The sequence below is a fragment of the Carya illinoinensis genome, chromosome 5 (genome assembly GCF_018687715.1).
Source record: "Carya illinoinensis cultivar Pawnee chromosome 5, C.illinoinensisPawnee_v1, whole genome shotgun sequence".
Classification (NCBI taxonomy): Eukaryota; Viridiplantae; Streptophyta; class Magnoliopsida; order Fagales; family Juglandaceae; genus Carya; species Carya illinoinensis.
Window position 1 is genome coordinate 4,655,845 of NC_056756.1, and position 22,847 is coordinate 4,678,691.

General features: G+C 33.7%; 1 protein-coding gene and 1 pseudogene across 5 annotated transcripts; one reads left to right on the plus strand and one right to left on the minus strand.

The window, feature by feature from the left end:
- The first annotated feature begins 979 nt into the window (after positions 1–979).
- LOC122311349 (kinetochore protein NUF2 homolog) lies at positions 980–14,405 on the plus strand. Of its 5 annotated transcripts, none has more exons than XM_043125891.1 (12): positions 980–1,304; positions 2,163–2,381; positions 3,245–3,335; positions 3,408–3,587; positions 4,325–4,414; positions 5,730–5,837; positions 6,612–6,665; positions 6,934–7,048; positions 7,133–7,290; positions 7,373–7,468; positions 8,230–8,302; positions 13,988–14,405. In XM_043125891.1, exons 1-11 carry the CDS (start codon positions 1,141–1,143, stop codon positions 8,296–8,298), a joined length of 1,344 nt encoding a protein of 447 aa, XP_042981825.1. In that variant the 5' UTR covers positions 980–1,140; the 3' UTR covers positions 8,299–8,302; positions 13,988–14,405. The 5 variants fall into 5 exon arrangements, with proteins under 5 accessions (XP_042981825.1, XP_042981827.1, XP_042981828.1 ...); XM_043125893.1 differs by lacking the exon at positions 13,988–14,405 and adding an exon at positions 11,027–11,866; XM_043125894.1 differs by lacking the exon at positions 13,988–14,405 and adding an exon at positions 9,300–9,773.
- LOC122311350 lies at positions 11,960–13,288 on the minus strand (annotated as a pseudogene).
- Positions 14,406–22,847: the final 8,442 nt, after the last annotated feature.

Below are 22,847 nucleotides of genomic sequence, written 5' to 3' on the forward strand. Positions count from 1 at the left end.
TGACGATAGGAGTAAAACATAGCCCATTCAAGATCAACTTAATATATTCAAAAAGATACATTCAATCTACGAAGTTGTAGAATTGATGAGTGATACTGTGACCTTTTGATGTCATGTTAGATTTACAAAACTTTTATATTAGGCTAACTTAACTCGTGCAGAAAAATGACTTGGATTTATAGTATTTTCAGAAAAACCATCACGAACTCTCGGATTCAAATTGATAGTTAGAAAAATGAAACTTCACCTCTTTTTCCATAGAAACTTAAGACCATGATTACTAAAAAATTTTGACGTGCCAGTAGAAGAAACATCTTTCAAGGGTCAATCAATTTTAATTCTTGAATATCATTAAAAAAGAGTCACACAAATACTCGCTTATGTCCAATGATATTAAAGTCAATGAATAGGTTGTCATGCATCATAAAATGATTATGATAATTTCTTCTCTCCCTTCTTATAGAAACCCCCCCACCCCCGAATAATACACATAATAAAGTGTCACAGGATCATAATTCTACTTTTCCTTTTGAGGGGATTACGAGACTTTGGACAAATTGAATTGATATTTGAAAATTTTGAATTGTGTATTGTATGTTATATGAAAAATTGCAAAAATTATAATAATAGCATGAGTTGAATCCAAACATATCCACCCCTTTATCTCTCATTTCTCAAAAACTAGGTTGGATTTGGAGCATGGGATAAAATTTAAAATTTTCATCTTATTTTATTATTACAACTTTTTAAAATTTATACTTAAAATAAAATAAACAATTTAATTTTTTTAAATTCTAATTTAACATTTTCAAATTTTAAAACAATAATAATATTAAAATATAATATTTTAAACTTTTATCTAAAATAAAATTTTTTTATCTCACTACCAAAACCTAACTAAATAAATATATATTACATTTTACCATTTTATTACTATTCACGTACTCTCTTACAATTCACGTATTTCTTTATTCCATCTAGGCATCTCCTCTCCATATCCTCTTATCGGGGCCTTATCGTTTAATTTTTGGGCGGGAAAAAAGCCGATCTCATTTCCCCCTTCTCTCTCTGTATATGGCCGTGAATGTATGATAAATCTGTGGAATCATAGACCAAATCTCTCACTTAGCAATTTAAAGGATGTCGAAGTTCGAGTACCCAATCATGTCGCGCGGTGAGATAGTGGCAATATTGGCGGAGTCCCAGATCGCCAACATATCCGAGCACGATCTCTTTAACCCCAACCCGGATTTCATCTCCGAGCTCTACACCCGTCTCCTCTTCCACATCGACGCTCTCCATGAGTAATTTCCTCTCTTTCTCCTCATCGCTTCTCTTCCACTTAAACCGCAACAATTTGAGTTAGGTTTTTTAAGCATATTTTTAGATGATTGCAACATGTCACAGAAGATTTATTCTGTACTTGTTTGATTTTTTTTCATAAGTTCTGTACTTGTTTGATTAGCTTATGCTGATTAATTTTTTTTTCTGTAAACATGTTTATGAATTGGCGGTGGTGTGGAGAGGGGAATTGGGTCCTAGTGGTCTGTTTGGTTGCTGTGAAAATGCGAGTGAAAATGAACCGAAATTTAGACTTAGATTTTTACTGTTCATGAAAGTGAAAGTGGAATTCCCGGCAAAGTGGGAATGTGGAAAAAAAATTGATTTGACGTAGCCTTTTTATTTATAAATATATATATATATATATATATATATATATATATATATATATATATATATATATATATATATATATATTTCTGTTTCATTGTTCTCTAATCTTCCTGAATTAGGGAAAGTTATCCTGAATTGCAGATAGAATAAAAATATATCTTCTTACTTTAGCTTCTGAGAACTGAAAGGGAATCTTTGAAAATTAGAGTTTCTATTTTTTTTTTTTCTTGGCAAAATTGGATTTCGAATTTTGTTTTTTGAGCTCCTAAGCTATTTTCCTTTATGGTAATGCTAAATACAGATATAGAGTGTGCAATCTCTGCACATTCCATTTGAAAAAAGTGGAGTCCACTATTAAAAAAATAAGTTTTTTATGTGAGTTCGGAGTTTGAGATTTACCCACTTTTTTCAAAGGAGTGCATGAACTTGCACACCCTAGGATAGCAAATATCATTTATCTTTCCTTCATGGGGTTCTAATTCCGGCAGGGAAGATCATGGGCAACTGGAGTTCGCAGCGCTTGAGCAGCTTGAGAACCCGGACTTCCATGTTGAATCTGCTCGGATCATGAAGCTGTACAACAGGATAAAGGAAGTGCTGGCCTCGACAGATTGCCCTAAGAGATTTACCCTCAAAGACCTGATAAGACCGGATACTGACAGGACTGAATTTTTCCTCAGCGCAATTCTCAATTTTGGTCTTCACAGGTAAGTTTTTTGTTCTTGAAGTTTTTCAGCTTTTATGAGGAACCTAGTTATTGATCACCTACACAAGAAAAGGTTGTGAGTTCTTTGACTGAGTTTGTCTTGAATAATAAACTGTGAATTGCTGTAGAGATGATTCTTGATTATTGTTGAGGTTTATACGAATGCAATGAGGATTGGTTCATTCGCATTAAGAAACTGTGGTTAATGCCAAATTTGTTATATAAAGATATGATTGTTTATCAGTGACTCTAGATTTGAGAATGCACATTCATATAGGGAATTCTACAAACAAAATAAAAATATTCTGCTTTTTGAACGTTTAGGAGATGAATTTTGCTGCCTTTAAGTATGAAAACGTAGTTTGCTTTTACAAATGAACTATATATCAGTGGAGTTTGTCTAGTTGGCTCTGAAGCATATTTCTTCTATTTTATCATGGTTCACTCCATTGCGAGATATCTAGTGCTTGTGGAATAACTTCTTCAGACGGGTTCCTTTGGCTTGGATCTTACCTAGAAGAGTCGTCAACCTTTTTTAATTCTTGGAGAGGGTTAGGAGGAAGCCCACGCATTATAGCAGTGTGAAAGATGTTCCTACTTGCTTGGTATACTATATTTGGAGGGAATGGAACAAACATGAACTGAGTATCATGAACGTTTGAGAAGCTCAAACTTTAATTTTTAATGCTCTCTTCCTCTTGAGCCCCAATTGGTTTAACTTTTCATGTTTTTTGTAACCTTCTCAACTTCTAGATACGTGACTTGCTTGTATACACGCTGTGTACTTGGATGTGCCTTTTGTGCAGTTAAATGAAGTTCCATTATTTATTTGTAAAATACTCAGTCCTTTGTTTTCAATCTTAGACGGGCAAAACTGGATTTTTTACGTCCAATTGTGGATGAAGTGAACCTTCTGGAGGAGCAGCAAAGAGAGTGGGAAGCTAAGATATCTCAGGTTCTCTAGTATATACACAGGAATAAATGCTTTAAGATAAGCGTTCACTTGTGCTAAATGTTTGCATTGCAGTTGAATGCAGAGATTGAGGACCACAATGAAGCAAGAGAGAGGGAGTTGCCCCTTGTTCAGGAGGTAGATGCAAAAGTTAAAGAATTGCGTCAAACCATTGCAGGACTTAACAATCACCAGATGTCATTGAGAGCTTCTTTTCGCAAGCTGAAGGAGAAGACCGGAGAAATGGATGAGAAGGTCTGGTTATTGAAAATGAGTAGATATATTGATTAAAATCAATTGGGCTATGCCTAGTTCTTATTAATAAAATTATTATTTACTGATAAAAAGATCAATTGCATAAGGATAATTTTACAAATTTTGGGTCTGCTAGGTCAGCTGAGGTAATTGTTTGTTGTTTGATTTAAATTATAAATTTGGTAGTATCATTCTTTTTAACAGTTAATCTAAGAAACAATTTCAGCAATTCTTTGTTTTATGACGAATCAATTGGAAAGATTCTTAGTTTTTGATTGGTTATATCTGCATAATGATATTGGCAAGCATATATATATACACACACACACAATACATATGTAGTAAGGTATCAACATCCTGCACTAACTGTAATTGGTGAAGTTTCTCTGCATTCAATTGGGTTACTTATTTTTTGAGCAGTGTTTGTATCATCTGCGTCAACCACAATTATATCTTTCCCAGATTGAATAATTATTTTCTTGTTGTTATATTGTTTGTGCTAATGTGGCAGGTTAATTATTTTCAACCATTACTGTTTTTGCTTTTGTTACGCAGTATATTTAAAACGTTCTTCTTTGTTGTTATGGAGTTGGCTTTAACAGTTAAGGTCATTATGCTGTATTTGCAAAGAAAGTTTTATATGTTAAACCCATCATGTAGACTAGCCATTCAATTATGAATTCTTATTTTTAACCTGCTATTGTTACCATTGATACAAATTTTCCTGTTTCTTCTAGATTTCCAATGCCGAGTTTGTTCTAGTGCAAAGTGTTCAAGAAAATGCAAACTTACGTTCGAAAATTGTACAATCTCCAGAAAAGTTACAGGTATTGCTTTTTATCTCATGAAGTAAGATATTGCATATCATAGAGGAGATGCTAACATTTAATATTTATGCTCATATTGAGATTTTGGAGCCATATACTTATAAAGTTATTTGATACGTGCTATAGTCAGACACAAACAAAAAGGCCCAGTTTATGTTTTGAGTCAGAATTTTGACCTCATTGCAGCATGAAGAACAGAATATGTTTTGAGTCAGAATTTTAACTTATAAAAAAATATCATATATTGAAAAATTTGTGGATTATGGCGGGTGGGGATTTTACGTGGTCTAATGGGAGGGCTTGGTCTAGGCTGGACAGATTTTTGGTGTCTTCTTCTTGAGAAGCACATTTTCCTGATTTATGTCAGAAGAGGCTTCCAAGGTTATGTTTGGATCATTATTTTATTATTTTGGACTGTGGGGACATTAATGGGGGACATAGGTACTTCAAATATGAAAATATATGGCTGGACGATGATGGCTTTGTGGATAGGGTGAGGAGTTGGTGGTCTTCATACCATTTTTCTGGTACTCTGAGTTTTGTTTTGGCTGGGAAACTCAAAGCTTTAAAACAAGACGTGAAGAAGTGGAATGTGGAAGTTTTTGGGAATGTGGAAATCAAAGGAAGCACCTCTTGGAGGATAGGGAGTTGTTTGGGGAAATGTCAAGCGAGGATAAGGAGAGAAAGAGGGGTGGTTGCTGATTTAGAGACAATAGGGAGGTTTTTCTCTTGCCATTTTTTCTATATCTTCATTACCCACTCTTTATTTTATCAGCATTAGTATATACATGTCTGTGAATATGGTGTTCTGAACTGGGCCAGTTTTCATGATTTTCTTGTATCTACTTCTGGTCTGTAACTTGCAACTAGGTGTTCTCTTTGTATACCTCCTGTATACTTGGGCAGTGCCTGTTTACTTCTATCAATAAAATGTTATTTTACCTATAAAAAAATATTGAGTTTTGTGCATGAAGGGTTAAACATCTTACAGCTTTTGTGGGAATATCAAGCTTATGTTTTACTTTCAAATTCATGATAGAAGTTGGATGCTATATATGATCCTAGATCTCATGTCGTAGTTTTTCAAATAAAGGGCTTTATGATATTATTCTCGTTTGATGGGCTTTTCGATGATGTATTTTGATTCTTTTAATGTTACTTGTAGTTTAAAGAATTTAAACGGTTTGGACTATCAATTACAAGATGTTTTTCTCTTTCTGTTTGGTGTGTTTGTTTCTATATTTCACACATAAAGAATTTTCTCTCTGCTCTTTTTATCAACACGTAAGTAACTTCTTCACATCTTTGCCTAAAGAGGGCTTTAGAGGAGAAGAAATCAGCTCGGGAGGTGGCAAAGAATGCTGAAAAAATAGCAATACAATCTTATCAGGATAAGAATGCCATTGTTGAGCTTTATACAAAGGTATACTTCCATCAACGACTGTGTTAGTTATTTATTCTCATTGCTTTGCCTACTGATTTATTTCATGAACCCATTTATAAATGAACTCTTGCCTTTTAACATTTAAGAAGGCTTACACAAATTAGCCGTAATTCCTAAAATATGTTCATGGACTTAGAATGCTTGCTCAGTTGTTTTCGGAAAAGCTTCAGAAATTTAATGCCTTCACTGAAGAAAAAGGTTTTACTAATCTGATGTTAACTTCTATTAATTGGATGTTTCATGTGGATATGTTGCGTCTCCTTCGTCATTTATGAATTAGAAGTCAATCAAACTTGTGCTACTTGAGTCCAGTCATTCATGGGAGCTTCAATTTCCAGCACTGGACAAAGATGCCTGCACATATATATTCCTCAGAATTTTCAATTAGTTACAGTTATATTGTCATTCCGAAATCATACCATTCATATGGATGTTAATTTCTTTGCAAAGTTTTGCTAAACTCAGAGTTACTTTGCAGTACTTATGGCCAAATTATCTGATCTTTTACTCCAAGGAAAACATAACAACGCACATTTATTGGTAATAGCTATAACATGTAGAGAGTAGTACCTTCAGTGGTATTGCTGTTCTCTGATTTATGGAACCAATTAATCCAAGACTTAGCAGAATCAATATTGGTAAACGTGCAATATATATAATGTATATATTGGTAAACATGCATGAAGAAAAGCACAAAATATTTGAGCTTAAATAGAGGCTAACTCATGATTTCTTTGTGTGCCTTTTTCGCAGGTGTTCAAGAAAATGTTCAAACACTTTACCCAGATGCAAGCAATACAAGAACAGGTGAGCATATGCTGGAGCTAGATGTGCTTTGCAGCCGAGTATTAAGAGCTGACAGGTTCTTTGTTGGCCATGGGAAAGGCATTTCTATGATTTGAATGAATTCTTGATGTCCATAAATAGAAAAGAATTATAAGCTCTTCTATGCTTAAGATACAATCATACTTATAAAAAATAAAAAAAATATTGCTTAAGATACAATCATACTTGAATTTGTTCTTGATCAGGCTTTTGAGCTCTGTATCGTTTATAACATCAACGCCTTTAATAGGTAAACTCAGCCAAATCTATTGAAAAGGACTTTAAGGCTTTAAAGGCTAAACTGAGTGATGAGGGAATGCTGGATAAGTCACTTGAGGCTAAATTGGTGGAACGACAAGGCAAAGGTAATTTCTTATCCCGGATACATTCTGTTATGTTGTTTCCTGAAGTAGTATTCGTGAGCTTAAACCTTTCTCCTTCATCCCCAGTTGAACAGTTGGATGACTTAAGAAAGCAGTTGGAGAAGGAAAGAGATCTAAAATGCGAGGAGGCTACCAAAGAGTTCAATAATATGAAGTCGGAGGTGGAATCTAGGAGACGTGATCTAGAAGCTAGACAAAGGAATGTTGAAGCTGTGGTTGTTGAGGTACTTTGCATCTCCTTTTAATCGTGGACTAAGCCATTTCATATGAAGCTGTCTAATATTTCAGTTTCTTCTATGCTGTAAGGTGGATGCTATAAATTCAAGGGTTAATTCAGTAAAAGAATCTGGAGCAGCTAAAGTGCAGGAGTTAATTAAAAAATCTGAGGAGATTGTGAAAGAGGTGCACTTTATTAGATTCCCTTCTCAGTGTGTATGTCTCTCATGAAATTGAAACTTGCACTGTACCCTTGCATATAAACATGATTTATATCCTGAGTTTGGGTATTGTATGGCCTGGAGTAGGAAAGAGATATACACATGAAGTGGACCCTACAGTATTTATAGCTGCCCGAATGCATTTCTTGGGCAGCATTAAATGCTCATAAATCTTATGGTCATGTGTTTATCTCTATCCCACTCTAGGCTCCATAGTTCGGTCAATAACTCTAGGAATCCAAATCCTATAGACAGTCTCTGAAAATTAACTAGGTAATCACTTCAGTCACTTTTTCCTTTCTAAGGTGTTGAAGTCCTTCGAAGGAATAACTGGAATTTTATGAATTCTGGGGGATTTAGTAAATCGAATTCATAAAAGAAACATGCTAGGTTTCAACTTACTACGGAAGGCTTTGTTTTTTAATTTTGGCTATTAACAATGCCCTTAGGAACTTTTCTTGAAAAACAAGAGCTTTTTGAATATCAAAACAGTAGTTGAAGTCAACCAAGTAGAGCCTAGGATTTCCAAATGCCTGTGTGTTTGAGCATCTTAAATATAACTAGATCAAGCTCCATCACTGTTTTTTTTCATTCTCAATGAGGAAACAAAAAAAAAAAAACTTATATTCTTGCTTGTATTGCTTTTGCCAAGTCAGTTGGTTTGGTAACTGTGACTTCCATAATTGTTGAATTGAAAATGGTCCAATGCTGTATGGCTGGTTGCAGTTTCACCACTATGCAAAATCCATTGAGGTCTTGCTGCCAACAATAGAAGCAGAGTCAAATTTTGATTGAGTTGGTATGATTAACCTTCAACCATTATGACATCTATTTTTCTATTTTCGTTTTTACTGCACAATGCATCTTTTAGTGCCATGCAAAGTTGAATTCTTATATCCTGTGTTACAATAGTACATGTCATCCTTCTCCCATTCTAAAGCTAGCATATATAGGGTTTTAATACGGGGCTTTACTGATTGGATGTCAACACATAGATTGATAATAATATTACATATTTATTTTACCAAGCGACTGCCAACGTGCACGTTGACAGTAATGCAAGGCATTTACTCTGCTCACGATATTTCATCACAAAGACACAATAATAAAGACGTTCACATAGTATGTAGCAGCGATTATGGTGATGCAACTTGAAGTCCTAACCCAGTAGACCTGAACGAGCACTTGATAATTGATATGATAAGCATCTTTGGATATATTAAAAAAAATAGAGCTCTTCCGATCATGTATTGTAGATAAGAACATCGTTTGGACTTTCCATTTTCTTTTAATTGACAATAATGTTAGTACACCTTTATTTTATTTCCACAAATCTCAACATATATAACCGTTGACAATATTTATACAGCAAACTCATTTTATAACCAATCGTCACCACAAGCTGGCGTTGATAGTAATACAACAAATTTAATTACTTTGTTGGCGAAATGTCTACTAACTAAAAAACATCAATAATACATTTAGTACATAATAGGAATTGATGATAACGATAATGTAACTTAAAGATTTAAAATTTTAATCCAGTACCAAGAAGTTTTTCTTCAGTAATATGATCTAATTTCTCTGCCATATAAGGTGTCAAGTAATTCATCCAATCTCCACTATTGCCTTGGCAAAAAAAATACTGCATTATCTAAGCCATGGCAAAATAGTGCAGTGTTATGATCTAGTATACGCCACTTTCTGATTTTATTTACATCCAAGCTGCTCATCATGTTATCAAAACTACACAACTTTAAAATGTCATTTACTGTACCTTTGGCCTCTTCTTCCAGAGAAAATGGACACTCCAAGAACTCAGCTATCCTCTTCAAAAGGGTGGTGGGTTGCTTTTTCATTTCGTCCTACTTCAAGAAAAGTATCTTTTGAGCTGGCTTTTCTATATTTTCCTTCCAACAGCTAAAACATGATCCTAATAGGGACCGAATGGACTCACTCCTCTACAAAACTTATCAAAATCTTCTTCAAGTGGGTCAGCCATTGAATGCACCCTATTCAGGAAATGCCAAAGTGAAACAAAAGTATCTTTAGGGTTCCTACATACATACACAATTTTGCATGCTGAGTCCTGCACAGATGTTGGTAGCAAAGCATAAGATAAATGAGTTGAAAATAGTCTTGGAGATTCAAAAGAGTTGAGGTATGGAACCTCTATTCTATTGTAGATGGAAAATGCTATATGCAAGCGCTGTGGCGCACCCATTGTGCACGAAACATGGTATTGCTACGCTTTTGGCGTTTTGAAAACAGCGTCCTCTCCCATTCTCTTCTCCGACATTGATATATACCCCTCACGCCTTTTTCTCTGTTCCTGCAAATTTTTAGCACATCCCATATTCGTTACAGACACTTCTCAAGAGTCAAGACCCTTCTCCATATTTTCTTCCATAAAAGTGCCTTTTACCCTTTGTTTTGGCTCTCTAGACTCTAGTCTAAAAGACTTTATGCCAACCAAAAATTTTCCAGCACGAGTTGATCTACAATTTTGCAAAGAAGAGACTACAATTTTTAATATCACTCTCAGTTTTTATTTTTTCCTTCTTTTTTCTTTTCCAGTTTAGTATAAAAAGTTCAGACCTTCCAAATTGGCATCTCTAACCATTTAGGGCTAGAGATTTTGGCGTGAGATTTTTTCAGCTTTGGTTTTCCATGGTAAACACTGTTTGTGATTCTGTGAAATGGATTTCATTTGAGTTTGAAATATAATCCCAGTTTGCCTACTCTGCAAGCCGTCAAAGTTCACTGCTTTGATTCCTTATCTCAAACCAGGGTATTGGGAGAAATGTTGAAGGAATCTAAGTATATATCCATCTGCAAGATTTTTGTATTCACATCTGAAATATGTAAGATTTTTGCATCATGGTTGTGCTCTCATATTCTGCGGAGGAAAAGAGAAGAATGAGAGATGATTTTGCGTTAGGGAGAAGAGGGGAAAACGCAAGTTTCAAAATGCCGAAACTCACCGTTTAATATTGCCACGTGGTGTTTAGTTGGTGGGTGCGCAAGCAGTACACCACAATGCTTGCATATAGTATTTTCCATTGTAGATATCTCCATCCAATATGGGCACAAGAGCATGAGAGAAGTTTGTGAGCAAATGATGCCTTTAAAGGTCTGAATAACGCATCCGGTTCACTAAGGTGAACAAGATGACCTTTAACCAAGTAGCACCGGCTTTGGGAGGGGACACCAAAAGAATATCGGTGTCACACGAGCTTGAAAGTGTTTTTGGAATGTTGTAACTCCTGGCATGGACCAAGTTGGGATCCAAAATCCATGGTACTCGCTAAGATGACTTTTATCTATTGCCAAGGAAGATTTGTCGACGTCTTTGAATTCTTTACTCGGTTCATCTTCTTCTAAGTGCTCGAGAACAATAGTAGAAGAAGCTGATTGAAGTGTGGATATAATTTCAATAGAAATGATAGTACTATTGGGTCTCGCACTTGACTGTTTATCAACCAATAAACTAATAAACAAAACAAACATGCTCTTGAAACAGGAAAGATGGGATTTATTGGAAGTAGAGGAGACAAAAACCAGGAAATTCTCCTTCGTTTCTGGTCGGGGAGAGAGTTCCTATTGGTGGAAGAACACAAATTAAAGAACCTGGTCTTCTTTGGCCTTATATCGCATTAATCATGAATATATAATATGTTTTTTTTTTTTTTTTTTTTTTTTAAGTACTGTGGGCTCTAGCAATATATATATATATATATATATATATGCCCCTATCATTGGGGTTTTAAAAGAAATTGCCTTTTTTTTCCTCTTTTTACTTGGTTTTTTTTTTATTCCCTTCATTCCGCTTGAGCCCCTTTAGTATAGAATCATAGATCAGTGTGTGCGTTCACCAAATGTCATTCATGAGACTTGAGAGCTTCTTTTAGTAAACTGATCAAAGGAGAATAATTGGAAGAATGGTTGAGAATTAGGTGATCGGGTACTTATTGAAAACGACAGATCACAAGGACTCTTAATATGTTACAATCACAAGGACAAGATGATACAACTTTAGCCCCTTTAATTTGTTAAAATCACAAGTAATACATGATGATTACTTTTCAGCCTGTATTAATTGATTTCAAAGTCTTTTTTTGATCTCTAGCTCGAAGCTATTAATTAATTTCCAATGAAGAAGTGTGGAAATTAAGCGGATCGGAAACAAAAGTTTGATTCTTGCATGTAGTCTGTCTTGTATATACCTTCAAGTACTTGTGTTATTGTTGAACTGATCAAAATGGCCCAATGCTAGCTGTATGTGTGTATGCATCGACCAATATGCAAAATCTATTGACGATCAAGGTCTTCCTACTAGAAATAGATCGATCGATTGAATGGAGCCAAGTTTTGATTTTGTATACTCTTGTTAGTGATATCAGTTGTTTATGAACAAAATTGAGAAAGAAGTGACACCAAAATATCCACAATAAAATTGAAAATACAACATTAATAATGCATTTTATTAATTCCATGTCGACACACATACACATGATGATTGACAATAATCTAACAAATTTACGTTCTCATGCTAATGCAAACTTACAGTATGTTTACATGATACAAGAGATTTATTATTATATTGATCACGACATTCTAGCATAAACATTGACAATAATAAAGACATCCAAATAATATATAGCAACGATGACGATGATGCAACCTTTGGATGTCCTAAAATGTCAGCCCGGTACCATGAAACTTTTTTTTTTAAAAATGTCATCTAATTTCTTTGACATTTGAGGTGTTAAGTAATTTACCTAATCTCTACCTCACCTCGGCGAAAAAGGCTTTCAGTCTTCACGTTGAGGGTTGTTCCACTTTTATTCACCTCCAACTTGCTCAAATGATCAAAACTACACAATCTTGAAATATCATTTATTAAACCTTTTGTCTTTTCTTCTTTGGAAAATGGACATCCCAAGAACTCAGCTATTCTCTTCAAGTGAGTGGTGGGTTGCTGTTTCAATTCTTCGTATCTCAAGCAGAGTATCCTTTGAGGTTTTTCTGAACTTTCCTTCCAATAGCTCAAAACATGATCCCAATATGGCCCAAAATTACTCACTCCCTGACAAAACTTATCAAAAGTTTCTTCAAACGAATTGGTTGTCCTCTCATTATTTTTCAAGAAGTGCCAAAGTGACACAAAGGTATCCTTAGGATTCCTATACAAATACACAATCTTACAGTTTGAGTCTTTAACAGATGTTGGTAGTAATGTTTAAGGTAAATGAGCTGAAAAGAGCCTTGGAGAGGGGAAGGAGGTGAGATCTGGAACCTCTTTTTTATTGTAGAGATGTAAGTCCAAGTAGGGCACAAGAATATGAGGATTGTTTGTGAGCAATGGATGTTTTTGAAGGTCTAGATGATGCTTTCGGTTCACTATAGCAAACAAGATAGCCTTCAACCAAGTAGTCCCAACTTTGGGAGGGGTCATCATTAGAATATCAGTCTCATGAGCTTGGAAGTGTTTTTTGAGGGATAAAACTCCCTGCATGACCCGAGTTGGAAACCAAACTCCACAGTACTGACTTAGGAAGCCTGCTGTAGGGAGGGAGGATATGAAGTCCCCGTATTGATCTGGGGTTAGTTCATCTTCTTGCAAGTGGTCGGAAAAAGGTGGATCGAGTGTAGACATGATTCAAGAAGGAAGGGAAGTACAACTTAGTAGTATGATCGTGGTTTCACCTAGCTAAAGTGTTCTGTACGTGATTGATATTACAGACGAACCTAGCTACGTACTCTCAATGTTATGGGTATATATAGCCCGATCGAGGTATATATCATCATGTGCTTCAACTTCCCAAAACACCCATTGCTCTCAACAAACTCATGTACATGATGCCTGATAGCATTGACGGGGGATGAGATTAAAAAAAAAAAAAAAAGAACTGTATATGGAGGATTTACTTAGCTTAGTCCAATTAAAGAAAATCGATCATCTCTCCTTACGTGTCAATAGACACGTTTTTTTTTATCTAAAAGTAGGGGTAATTTTCCGACATAATATTTAGGTCTTATTTAGTTACACAAATTATATTCTTATTGATCTCATATAATTATAAAATTTTTTCAAAATTTCTATACAAAATACAATAAATAATTTAATTTTTTTAAATCTTAAAATCAAAAAGATATTAAAAAAGTTATATCCTAATAATATTTTATTTGATTTTTAAATTTCATCTTATCTCATATATATAATTAAAAGAAGCGTTAATGTTTGCTGGCCTTTCTACATATGTATATATGTGGTGGATATAGAGCTAGTACTACTGCTAGCGGTTCCTGATCTCCAACCACATGATTATATCTCATGTGCACAAATTATTCAGATTTTTTGACCCATGCATGCATGATGCATGTGATTTTTCTGACCAGTCATATTTTTGGACTCAAGCTGTGTACTACCATTCATATTTTTTGGACCCAAGCTGCATGAGAGATGTTTATGTTCTTGAAGGTCTAAATAGCGCATCCGGTTCAGCAAGGCGATCAAGATGGCCTTAAACCAAGTAGTTCCAGCTTTGGGAGGGGTCACTAATATGATATCAGTGTCACGAGCTTGAAAGTGTTTATGGAGTGCTATAAGTCCTAGCATGGACCACGTTGGGATCCAAAATCCATGGTACAGACTGAGTTGGCCTTTCTCCTTTGGCAGGGAAGATATGTTGATGTCTTACCATTCTTGATTTGGTCCATCTTCTTCCAAGCGCTAAAGAATAGCACTAAAAGATGGCAATTGAAGTGTAGACATAATTTTATTAGAAATTTGATATTACTATTGAGTCTCTCTTTGTTCTATGATTATACTTGTAAGGAAAATGAACAACGAAGGCATGCCAAACTTAACGAAATACATTTTTTTATTTAATGACAAAGGAATTGTTTTTAAATGAATTTCTGATTTTTTTTTTAAAACATATTTAAATACTTTAAAAATATATTGAAAATTTTTCTTTAAAAAAAAAAAAAAAGTTAATCGGTGAGGATTCTTCCTGTGACATGGCATTGTTCTTAATTCTTTGTCCATCTTAAATAACACACCATGTGCTATTTCAGGTGGTAAACCGTACGTCGTGATCAGTACATTATATATCAAGACACATGTTACGTGTCAATGTACACGTTTTTTTTTTTTCTTCTAAGGTAATTCTCTGACATATATAATTTAATTTAATGTTTGCTGGCCCTTTCTATATATTTATATGGTGGATATAGAGCTAGTAGTACTGCTGCTCCTTATCTCCAACCAGATAATCTTACGAAAGATTTTCGTTTCTACCTTATATTTTTATTTTTATTTGGATAATAATAGTATGATTATAAAAAGTGGACATTAATATAAATGAGTTTTTTATAATTATTTTTTAAATATTATTAATCATTAAAAAAATTAAAAAATATAAATTTTTTAATAGTCACTTTCTTAACTATTAAAAATAAATAAATAATAAATAATATAATAGTGGACACATTTAATAGATATATTTAATAGTTATATTATTTTATTTTTTATTTTTTTAATAAATTTATAATACATAAATGATAAATAGAAGAAAGTCATTTAATTTAAAAAGAATAAAATTATAAAAAAAAAACGATATAGTCAGCAGGATAGAAAAAGTCTTAATTATGTCTCGTCTGTAGTTAGGAGTGGCAATATGTTACACGATCTGTTAACCCAATACGAACACAACACGATAATAGCGAGTTAGGGTTTAGTCTTAACAAGTTCGGGTCAAAACGACCCGTTATAACACATTAAGAAAGTTAAAGTTATAATTATACTCTTTTACCCAAAAGTAAAAATTTTAATTTCGATATTTTTATTGTTTAGATTTTAATTTTAGACTTGTAGTTAGTTTTATAATTTTTTATAGATATTGTAACTTTAATATTTATAGAAAATTATACTAAATGTAATCAGGTCAAATAGGTAATAGGTTAATTTCAGACGTATTTAACTTATTTACATAAACAGTTTGAAACGGGTCGTATTGTGTCGTGTTAACCTATTTAGTAATATTTACTAATGGATCAAAACGGATTGACACGACACGTTATGTTAATAGGTCGTGTTAGGATTTGAGATTTTGACATGATAATCTTAACGGGCCAGGTTAGGATTGACGTATATAATATAATATACATACTTTAACATGATACGAATACGACCCCTTAATTAACACGATTTGATACCCCTGCAACCAAGTCGCCCCCACCTCAAATAAAACAAAACAAATTATTGAGATTTTGGGACATGCATGTGGTCTTTTCTGACCATTCAGATTTTTGGACCCAAGCATGCATGTAATCAAAATATCAATGGCGGACTTATGTTGTACTAAAGGGCATGTGAAAACATAATTCTACATAAAATACCCCATAGGAATTAAAAAATAAAATAAAACCTAGTGAACGATATAATCTGCTGCATAGAAAAAATTTAATTATATCTCGTCCGCACCCCCTCTCCAAATAATTCAGATTTTTGAACCCATGCACGAGTGAATACAACAATCCACTTACAACTCTTTTAATAACTTAGTATGTTAAATCAAATACTACAAAATTTTACTTTTTTCTTAACAATTACATACTAACTATTGTAATTGCTTCTGATTGTCTTCATTTAGTATTTTTCTTAATTACACTACCAATTTTTTTACTTATATAAACTAAGAAGGTTAATAATTATTTATAATCAAAGGCCAAATGCAAAAACTTTAGACACGTACGTTCTATATATTCATATATGCCCAAATAGCATATATCTGTCGAATTCTTACATCCCTTTGCTTTGTTGTATTTTGGTTGGGGTTTGCGTTTAAGATTTGGTTCTTTTAGAATCTCTATTTGAATTTTAGGCGTAGTATTCACACTACTACCGCGAGGGGTTTTGCTGCAAAAAGCAAAAAAACTTGCAGCATTTGAGCAATACTAGCAGGAAACCTATGCCGCATGTTTGCAGATAAAAAAATGCCAATTTAAGTGATTATATTGGCAAACGTCTCGTTAGTGGAAAATACTCACTTATTACGGCAAAGTATGTTTGTTGCTAATAATAAAATTATCTGTCAGAAATATCTCAACCTGAGCTTTCAACATTGAACAATATATTGAATTCCCGGTGCTGCAACGTTGCCACAAAAGAAAAATTGCATCAATTTGCAATCTCGCTATTAACTACATACAACAAGTACCTATTGCAGTAAATGTATTATTTCGGCATTGAGAGCCGCCACGCTTCATGATTTGCAGCAACTCCACATCCTCATAACAAGATGCTATCGATGATGCATACAATGGAAAATGTATTATTCTAACGAGCTACTACCACCAACAAAATACAATCACTACAACTAAAAATCTATAGAATAGATTTAAATTGGCAAAACGGTTCCTAGAAAATACTTTTATTGACAATTGATTATTCTCCTTTAAAAGATTTTACGGCTACTATATTTTGTCAGTTTTGTGATTTATTGATGAGAATGTTCATTGAAAACATGATTGTGATCACGATTATTTTTTGTAGCTAAAGTGCAACTTCTGCACAGTTTCAATCTCCGTGCTGCAATCCATCGACTACATGTTTCATAGAAAATATCAAAACTGATGAGCTTGTATTTGCCACTAAGCTTCTATTTCTGCAGAACATTTTCGTCAGTTTAACATGTGGTCGATGGATTTATGAATGATGTTTTTTTTTCCACTATTTAGATGGCGTAGGAAAAGAGGATTTTTTACTAAATTGCTAGCCTACTAGATCGCCACTACATGTTCCTTTTCTGCAATGATACATTGTAGTTAATATAACAGCTCAGCTCATATGCTTTATTGTTAGGTTGCATTGTCCTCAACCTAGAATTTTCCTCCCAATTACATATTAGTCATCTTTGATGACTTATTTGCTACCTGTTCTGAGATGAGGCCATCATTTTTCCAATTAAATATATAGTCCTGGATTGGGCATACGATAATGATCTAATTGAAATATGCTTGGTCATTAACCATCATAAATAGAATGTTCATGAAGTTAATATACTCTGCAATTTAATATTGCTGCATAATGCAATCATCCTATGATTATAATGTGAATAAACTCTACCAAGTCCAAAACAAGACACATCACCAGCATATATGCACATATTTTATATATCACTTATGTTTTAATGAAACATGGTCCACATAAAAGTTCAACATCTAGGTGTAGCTAACATAAACATCATAACAACACATAAACTTCCATGTATATGGCAACTTCCAGAAGCAGTTCATACATCTAGATTCAATATATCAGCATGGCACTCTATAGTCTACTTCCCTGGTCAAATGCAGCTGCGGTCTTGGCTCAAAAGCACACCTCCTCCAATTCACTTGTTTGTCTCAGCTGGACTCGTTGTGTCTTTAGCAGTACAACGATTCAAAACTCTCCTTGCCCCCAGTTATACAGACCTGCTGCACGTATATAATGAAAGCAAAATTAACCACAACCTTAATTTTATCAGCAAAGGTTCCAAAATAGAAGACTTGACAATCTCAGGTAGAGATATCTCATCAATAACAAACTAATCTAAACCTTCAGTTCATATCCAACAACTACACCTTTTTAAGTGTCACATAAATCGCATTCTCTAGTGTAAAAAATACTAGTTAGGAACAAATATGCAATAACAACAGGAAATAGAATTGCTTACCACTGAGGAAGTATGCACCAAAATGTCCTCTGTGCATCTATCCAAAACTATTATAGTTCTATATATATGATTCTTTACTGGTTCCAACTAAGCCATATCGTAAGTTGCTCAACAAAAGTTATCAAAATACCATCATCCCATCAACCCAAGTGTTATTTTATCTTCAAAAACCCCTTCAAAAAAGTCAAAAGCAAGAATGTAGTCATGTACCTAAGATGCCTAGGCATCAATGGGAGTCTTGTTATGAGACTCCCTCTGAGACTCATAACGTGACATGCAAGTGTATGCTACTTTATAGTCATTATTCTTGACAAGCATGCATATCCATCTTGTACAAAGAAAGCCAAAATCAACTTTCTTAAAAATGCTCCAAAGTCTGTTAATTGAACATCTAAATACAAGTTGTAATGATGTAACTTGCTGGTATGTTCTTCGTCATGTTGTACTCGATTTCAATTATTTGTATAAAATTTGATATGAGAAACATCATTAGATACTAATATGTTAACTAGATTTCAATTATTCATCCAGAATTGGATATGAGAAACATTAGATATTAAATCACACAATTGAAAAAAATAGATTACACCAGCACAAACATGCACAGTTGATCCATTCTCAAGTTCAAAATCATAACCAACATACATAGAAACCTCCTTTGAGCATTGCACCTACCCAAACAACATCTGTATGCTAGAACTTTTTAGAATGAATTTAGCTAATGATTGAATAGCATAAGTTGTAGTGATAGATGCTACAGCTGTTGAAGCTGTAAGCAAATTCATACAATAGCAAAAGAAGTCAATCCCATAAAAATCATTAACTTTGTTTGGTGAAATTCTGTTGCTGAAAGAGTTGATAATTTAAATCCCTAGCTCAAGCTATAAATAGACACTTCTTGCAAGCTAACCAAGCAAATAGCTTCTAGGCAAGTATAAAGAATGAAAATAAGAAACAACTTCTTGGAAAGTTCAAAAATTACTACAAACGAAAGAGCCCAGTGGGAATTAAGTACCTTTACTCGATTAAGGGGACTTTTCCAGTAGATTAAGTACCTTTCAAATGATATTGAAAAGTAGGTAACATAAGTATCCCTTGCATAAGAACATAAATTTAGACAACCATGGCACAAAAGAAAGCTATGAAACAACAAGTAGCCTAAGATGGGATAAATAAAATGTTCAAAAAGCTTCAAGACTAACCCAATTAAGATGGGATAAACAAATGCAGTACTAGTGATGAGTAGCTCTCTATACCTAACATCCAAATTATTGGCCTTGATCCCCTTGGATCCCCTCTCTAAAATAATTAACATTAAAATGTCATTGAACATGTCCCGACTAAGATGAGAAGCTCAAATAACAAAATTCTTGGCAGCGCATATAAATTTCTAACACTAGCAACTACTACTAACCAAAAGAGAATACTAGATTGTTAAAATTGTTAAAATATGATAAAAGATAAAGTCGATGACATAATTTAATAGCACAAATAATGAAAGATACTTCCTACAAGACTAATGAGAAGACAACCTCTCTATAGGTAAAGCATAGATCCACCTCTCAATTATGAAACTAGGATACAAATGTACGCTTGTTACACAAAGTAAAACGAAATCATAAGGAATAAACTAATTCGATGTTAAAATAATAAACAAAAAAGACATTAATTTGAGAGCAACTATGACAGATCTAGATTTCCATCTTTATAGAAATTACAAAGAATATTTCACTTTTGGTGAATAGGGGATGAGATTATGGCTTGTATTGCATTAAAGATCAAATATGATGTTGATATAAATACCAAAAGTAATGTTAGATGTCCTTTACAAAAAAAAAAAATTATAATTTAATAAGAAAGCATCAATATGGTACTTTTCATTTATAAGAGGTCATTCGATATATATATATATATATATAGAGAGAGAGAGAGAGAGAGAGAGAGAGAGAGAGAGAGAGAGAGAGAGAGAGAGAGAGAGAGAGAGGAGAGAGAGAGAGAGAGAGAGAGAGAGAGAGAGAGAGAGAGAGAGAGAGAGAGAGAGAGGAGAGAGAGAGAGAGCTAAAGGCTATATATGTTGTAGTGGTGGTGTACACTGCCTGTGTATATATATACACACACATATATACATATATAGAGATCAAATGAAGACCATTTGTATGAAAACATATAAGAATGTAGTTTTAACAGTCTAAGAACCTTATTGAAAGATGGTTGTTTACTTTCAGGCTTGAAACCCTCATTTACTTTTCTCTAATAAAAGTAAAGATGACTTGTCAGCATCAAATGCTCAAACTGTAGGGCATAAATCAATTGCTCAAACTGTAGGGCACGGGAGATTTTAGCAAATTACAAAGAAAAACAATTCCTCTGTTATTACAAAAGTATAACAAATAACAGAGGAGTAGATGAGTCTTGCCTTGTTAAAAACTTTGGGTTACACCAAATCAGCTTTCAAGATCATGTGTATTTCCTTATATACGTAGGACTTAACAAAAAAAATAGTACCAAAAATGCAGTAAGTTTAAAGGCAAATAGAGTAAATTTGCAACAACGTTTGCATGCATGTGCACACACACATATGTACATACATACATACATACATATATATATATATATATATATATATAGAGAGAGAGAGAGAGAGAGAGAGAGAGAGAGAGAGAGAGAGAGAGAGAGAGAGAGAGAGAGAGAGAGAGAGAGAGAGAGAGAGAGAGAGAGAGAGAGAGAGAGAGAGAGAGAGAGAGAGAGAGAGAGAGAGAGAGAGAGAGAGAGAGAGAGAGCCAAAGGTTATATATTCACCAAAATGGTAAATATTTATACCTTCTTCTGGGGGAAGATGTGCAACAAGTATACCCTAGCCACATGGCAAAGTTTCAACATGTCAAATATTCTATAGATATAATTGTAGAAAATATACTACACATGAACACCTAAGCAAATAGAAAGAAATAAAATTTGTCTTGCAGCAGCATCAGACAAGAACCTACAAGAAAACTAATACTCCTGGTATTGCTTCTAGGTGATGTTTTTCAATATGCCTTAAATTAACAAGAAAGAGTTTATTTAAATTTTGGCAAAAACAAAATAGAAAGAAATTGCTTAACTTTGTAGTGAAAAATACCTAATGTCTCTCTTCAAGCTTCTCAATACGCCTATACCATCATAACAACTACACCTAGTTCTAAAAGAAGATATATTAAATGGAAAAATTGCAGTAAAAGAAATCGAGAGAAAATGAAATGGGACCAAAGTCTCTATAACAAGAAAATCCAATAATCTGATTTCCTCATTTGTTTGAAATCTTCTCTTACTTTGCCAATCATCAAGTCCCCCTTTACGTCTCTTCAACAAAGTTCCTTACAGAAGTAAATCATCCAATTGAGAAAAATAGATTGTACTAGTACTGTGCACAATTGGTCTATTCTCAAGCTCAAAATTCCAAATAGCTTCTCTTTGGAAGGTTGGGAAATAACTACAAAGGAAAGAGTTCAATGGGATGTACCTTTACTAGATTAAGGGGACTTTTCCAATAGATATGGTACCCTTCAAATGATATTAGAAAGTAGGTAACATAAGTATCCCTTGCATAAGAATAGGAAATTATATATACAACTTATGGCACAAAATAAAGATATGAAAACCAATTCAATTACTAAGATGAGAAGTTAGAAAACAAAAGTTTCTGATATGGTGGGTACTCAAAACTTTTGGCAGCATATAAGTTTCTGACACTAGCAACTACAACTAACAAAATGGGAACATTAGATTGTTAAAACTATTAAATTATGATAAACAATAAAGCCGGTGACATCATTTAAGAGCAAATATGATGAAAGCTTTGCTTCCTATGAGACTAATGTGAAGCTTGCCTCCCTATAGGTAAAGTATAGATCCACCTCTCAATCATGAAACCAAGACAAACAATAGAGGGAATCATTACCCAAAAAAAAAAAAAAAAAAAAAAAAAAAAAAATTTGATCCCATACAATGATTCAGAAACAACGATTAGAACTACAAGTAAAAAGAACTAGTTATGCATTATGAACACATGCAACATTAAGCCAAATGAAATCATAAGGAATAAACTAATTCACTATTGAACTAATAAATAGAAAAGACATTAATTTGAGAGCAACTAGATGTAAAGCAAGATTTCCCTCTTCATGGAAATTACAAAGAATATTTCACCTCACGTGAACAAGGGATGTGGATTTTGGCATGTATTGCTTTCAAGATTAATATGAGCTAGTTATTTCACCCGAGGTGAAAAAGCTCTTTTTCAAAAATTCCAACATCAAGCCAAAGAAAGAATGGGGTTTGTATTATTTCAAGAGAATAAATTGTTTCATGAGTATGGATATATGAATCATAAAACCAAGTACCGCAATTGCAACTAAATTGTTAATGAACATAGAAAGTCCGTAAATGAATAGACCTCCATGACTAGCAATAAGAAAATTTGGCATATGGGTAGAGATGTACCAATGGTTAAAAAAACATGTTACAAGCACATGTACACAGCTATATAGAGAAAGGTTTTCGAACAATATTCATTGAAAAGAATTACCTATCCAACATCAAGAAATGATAAGGATTTATATAACATGATTAGTTCAAAAA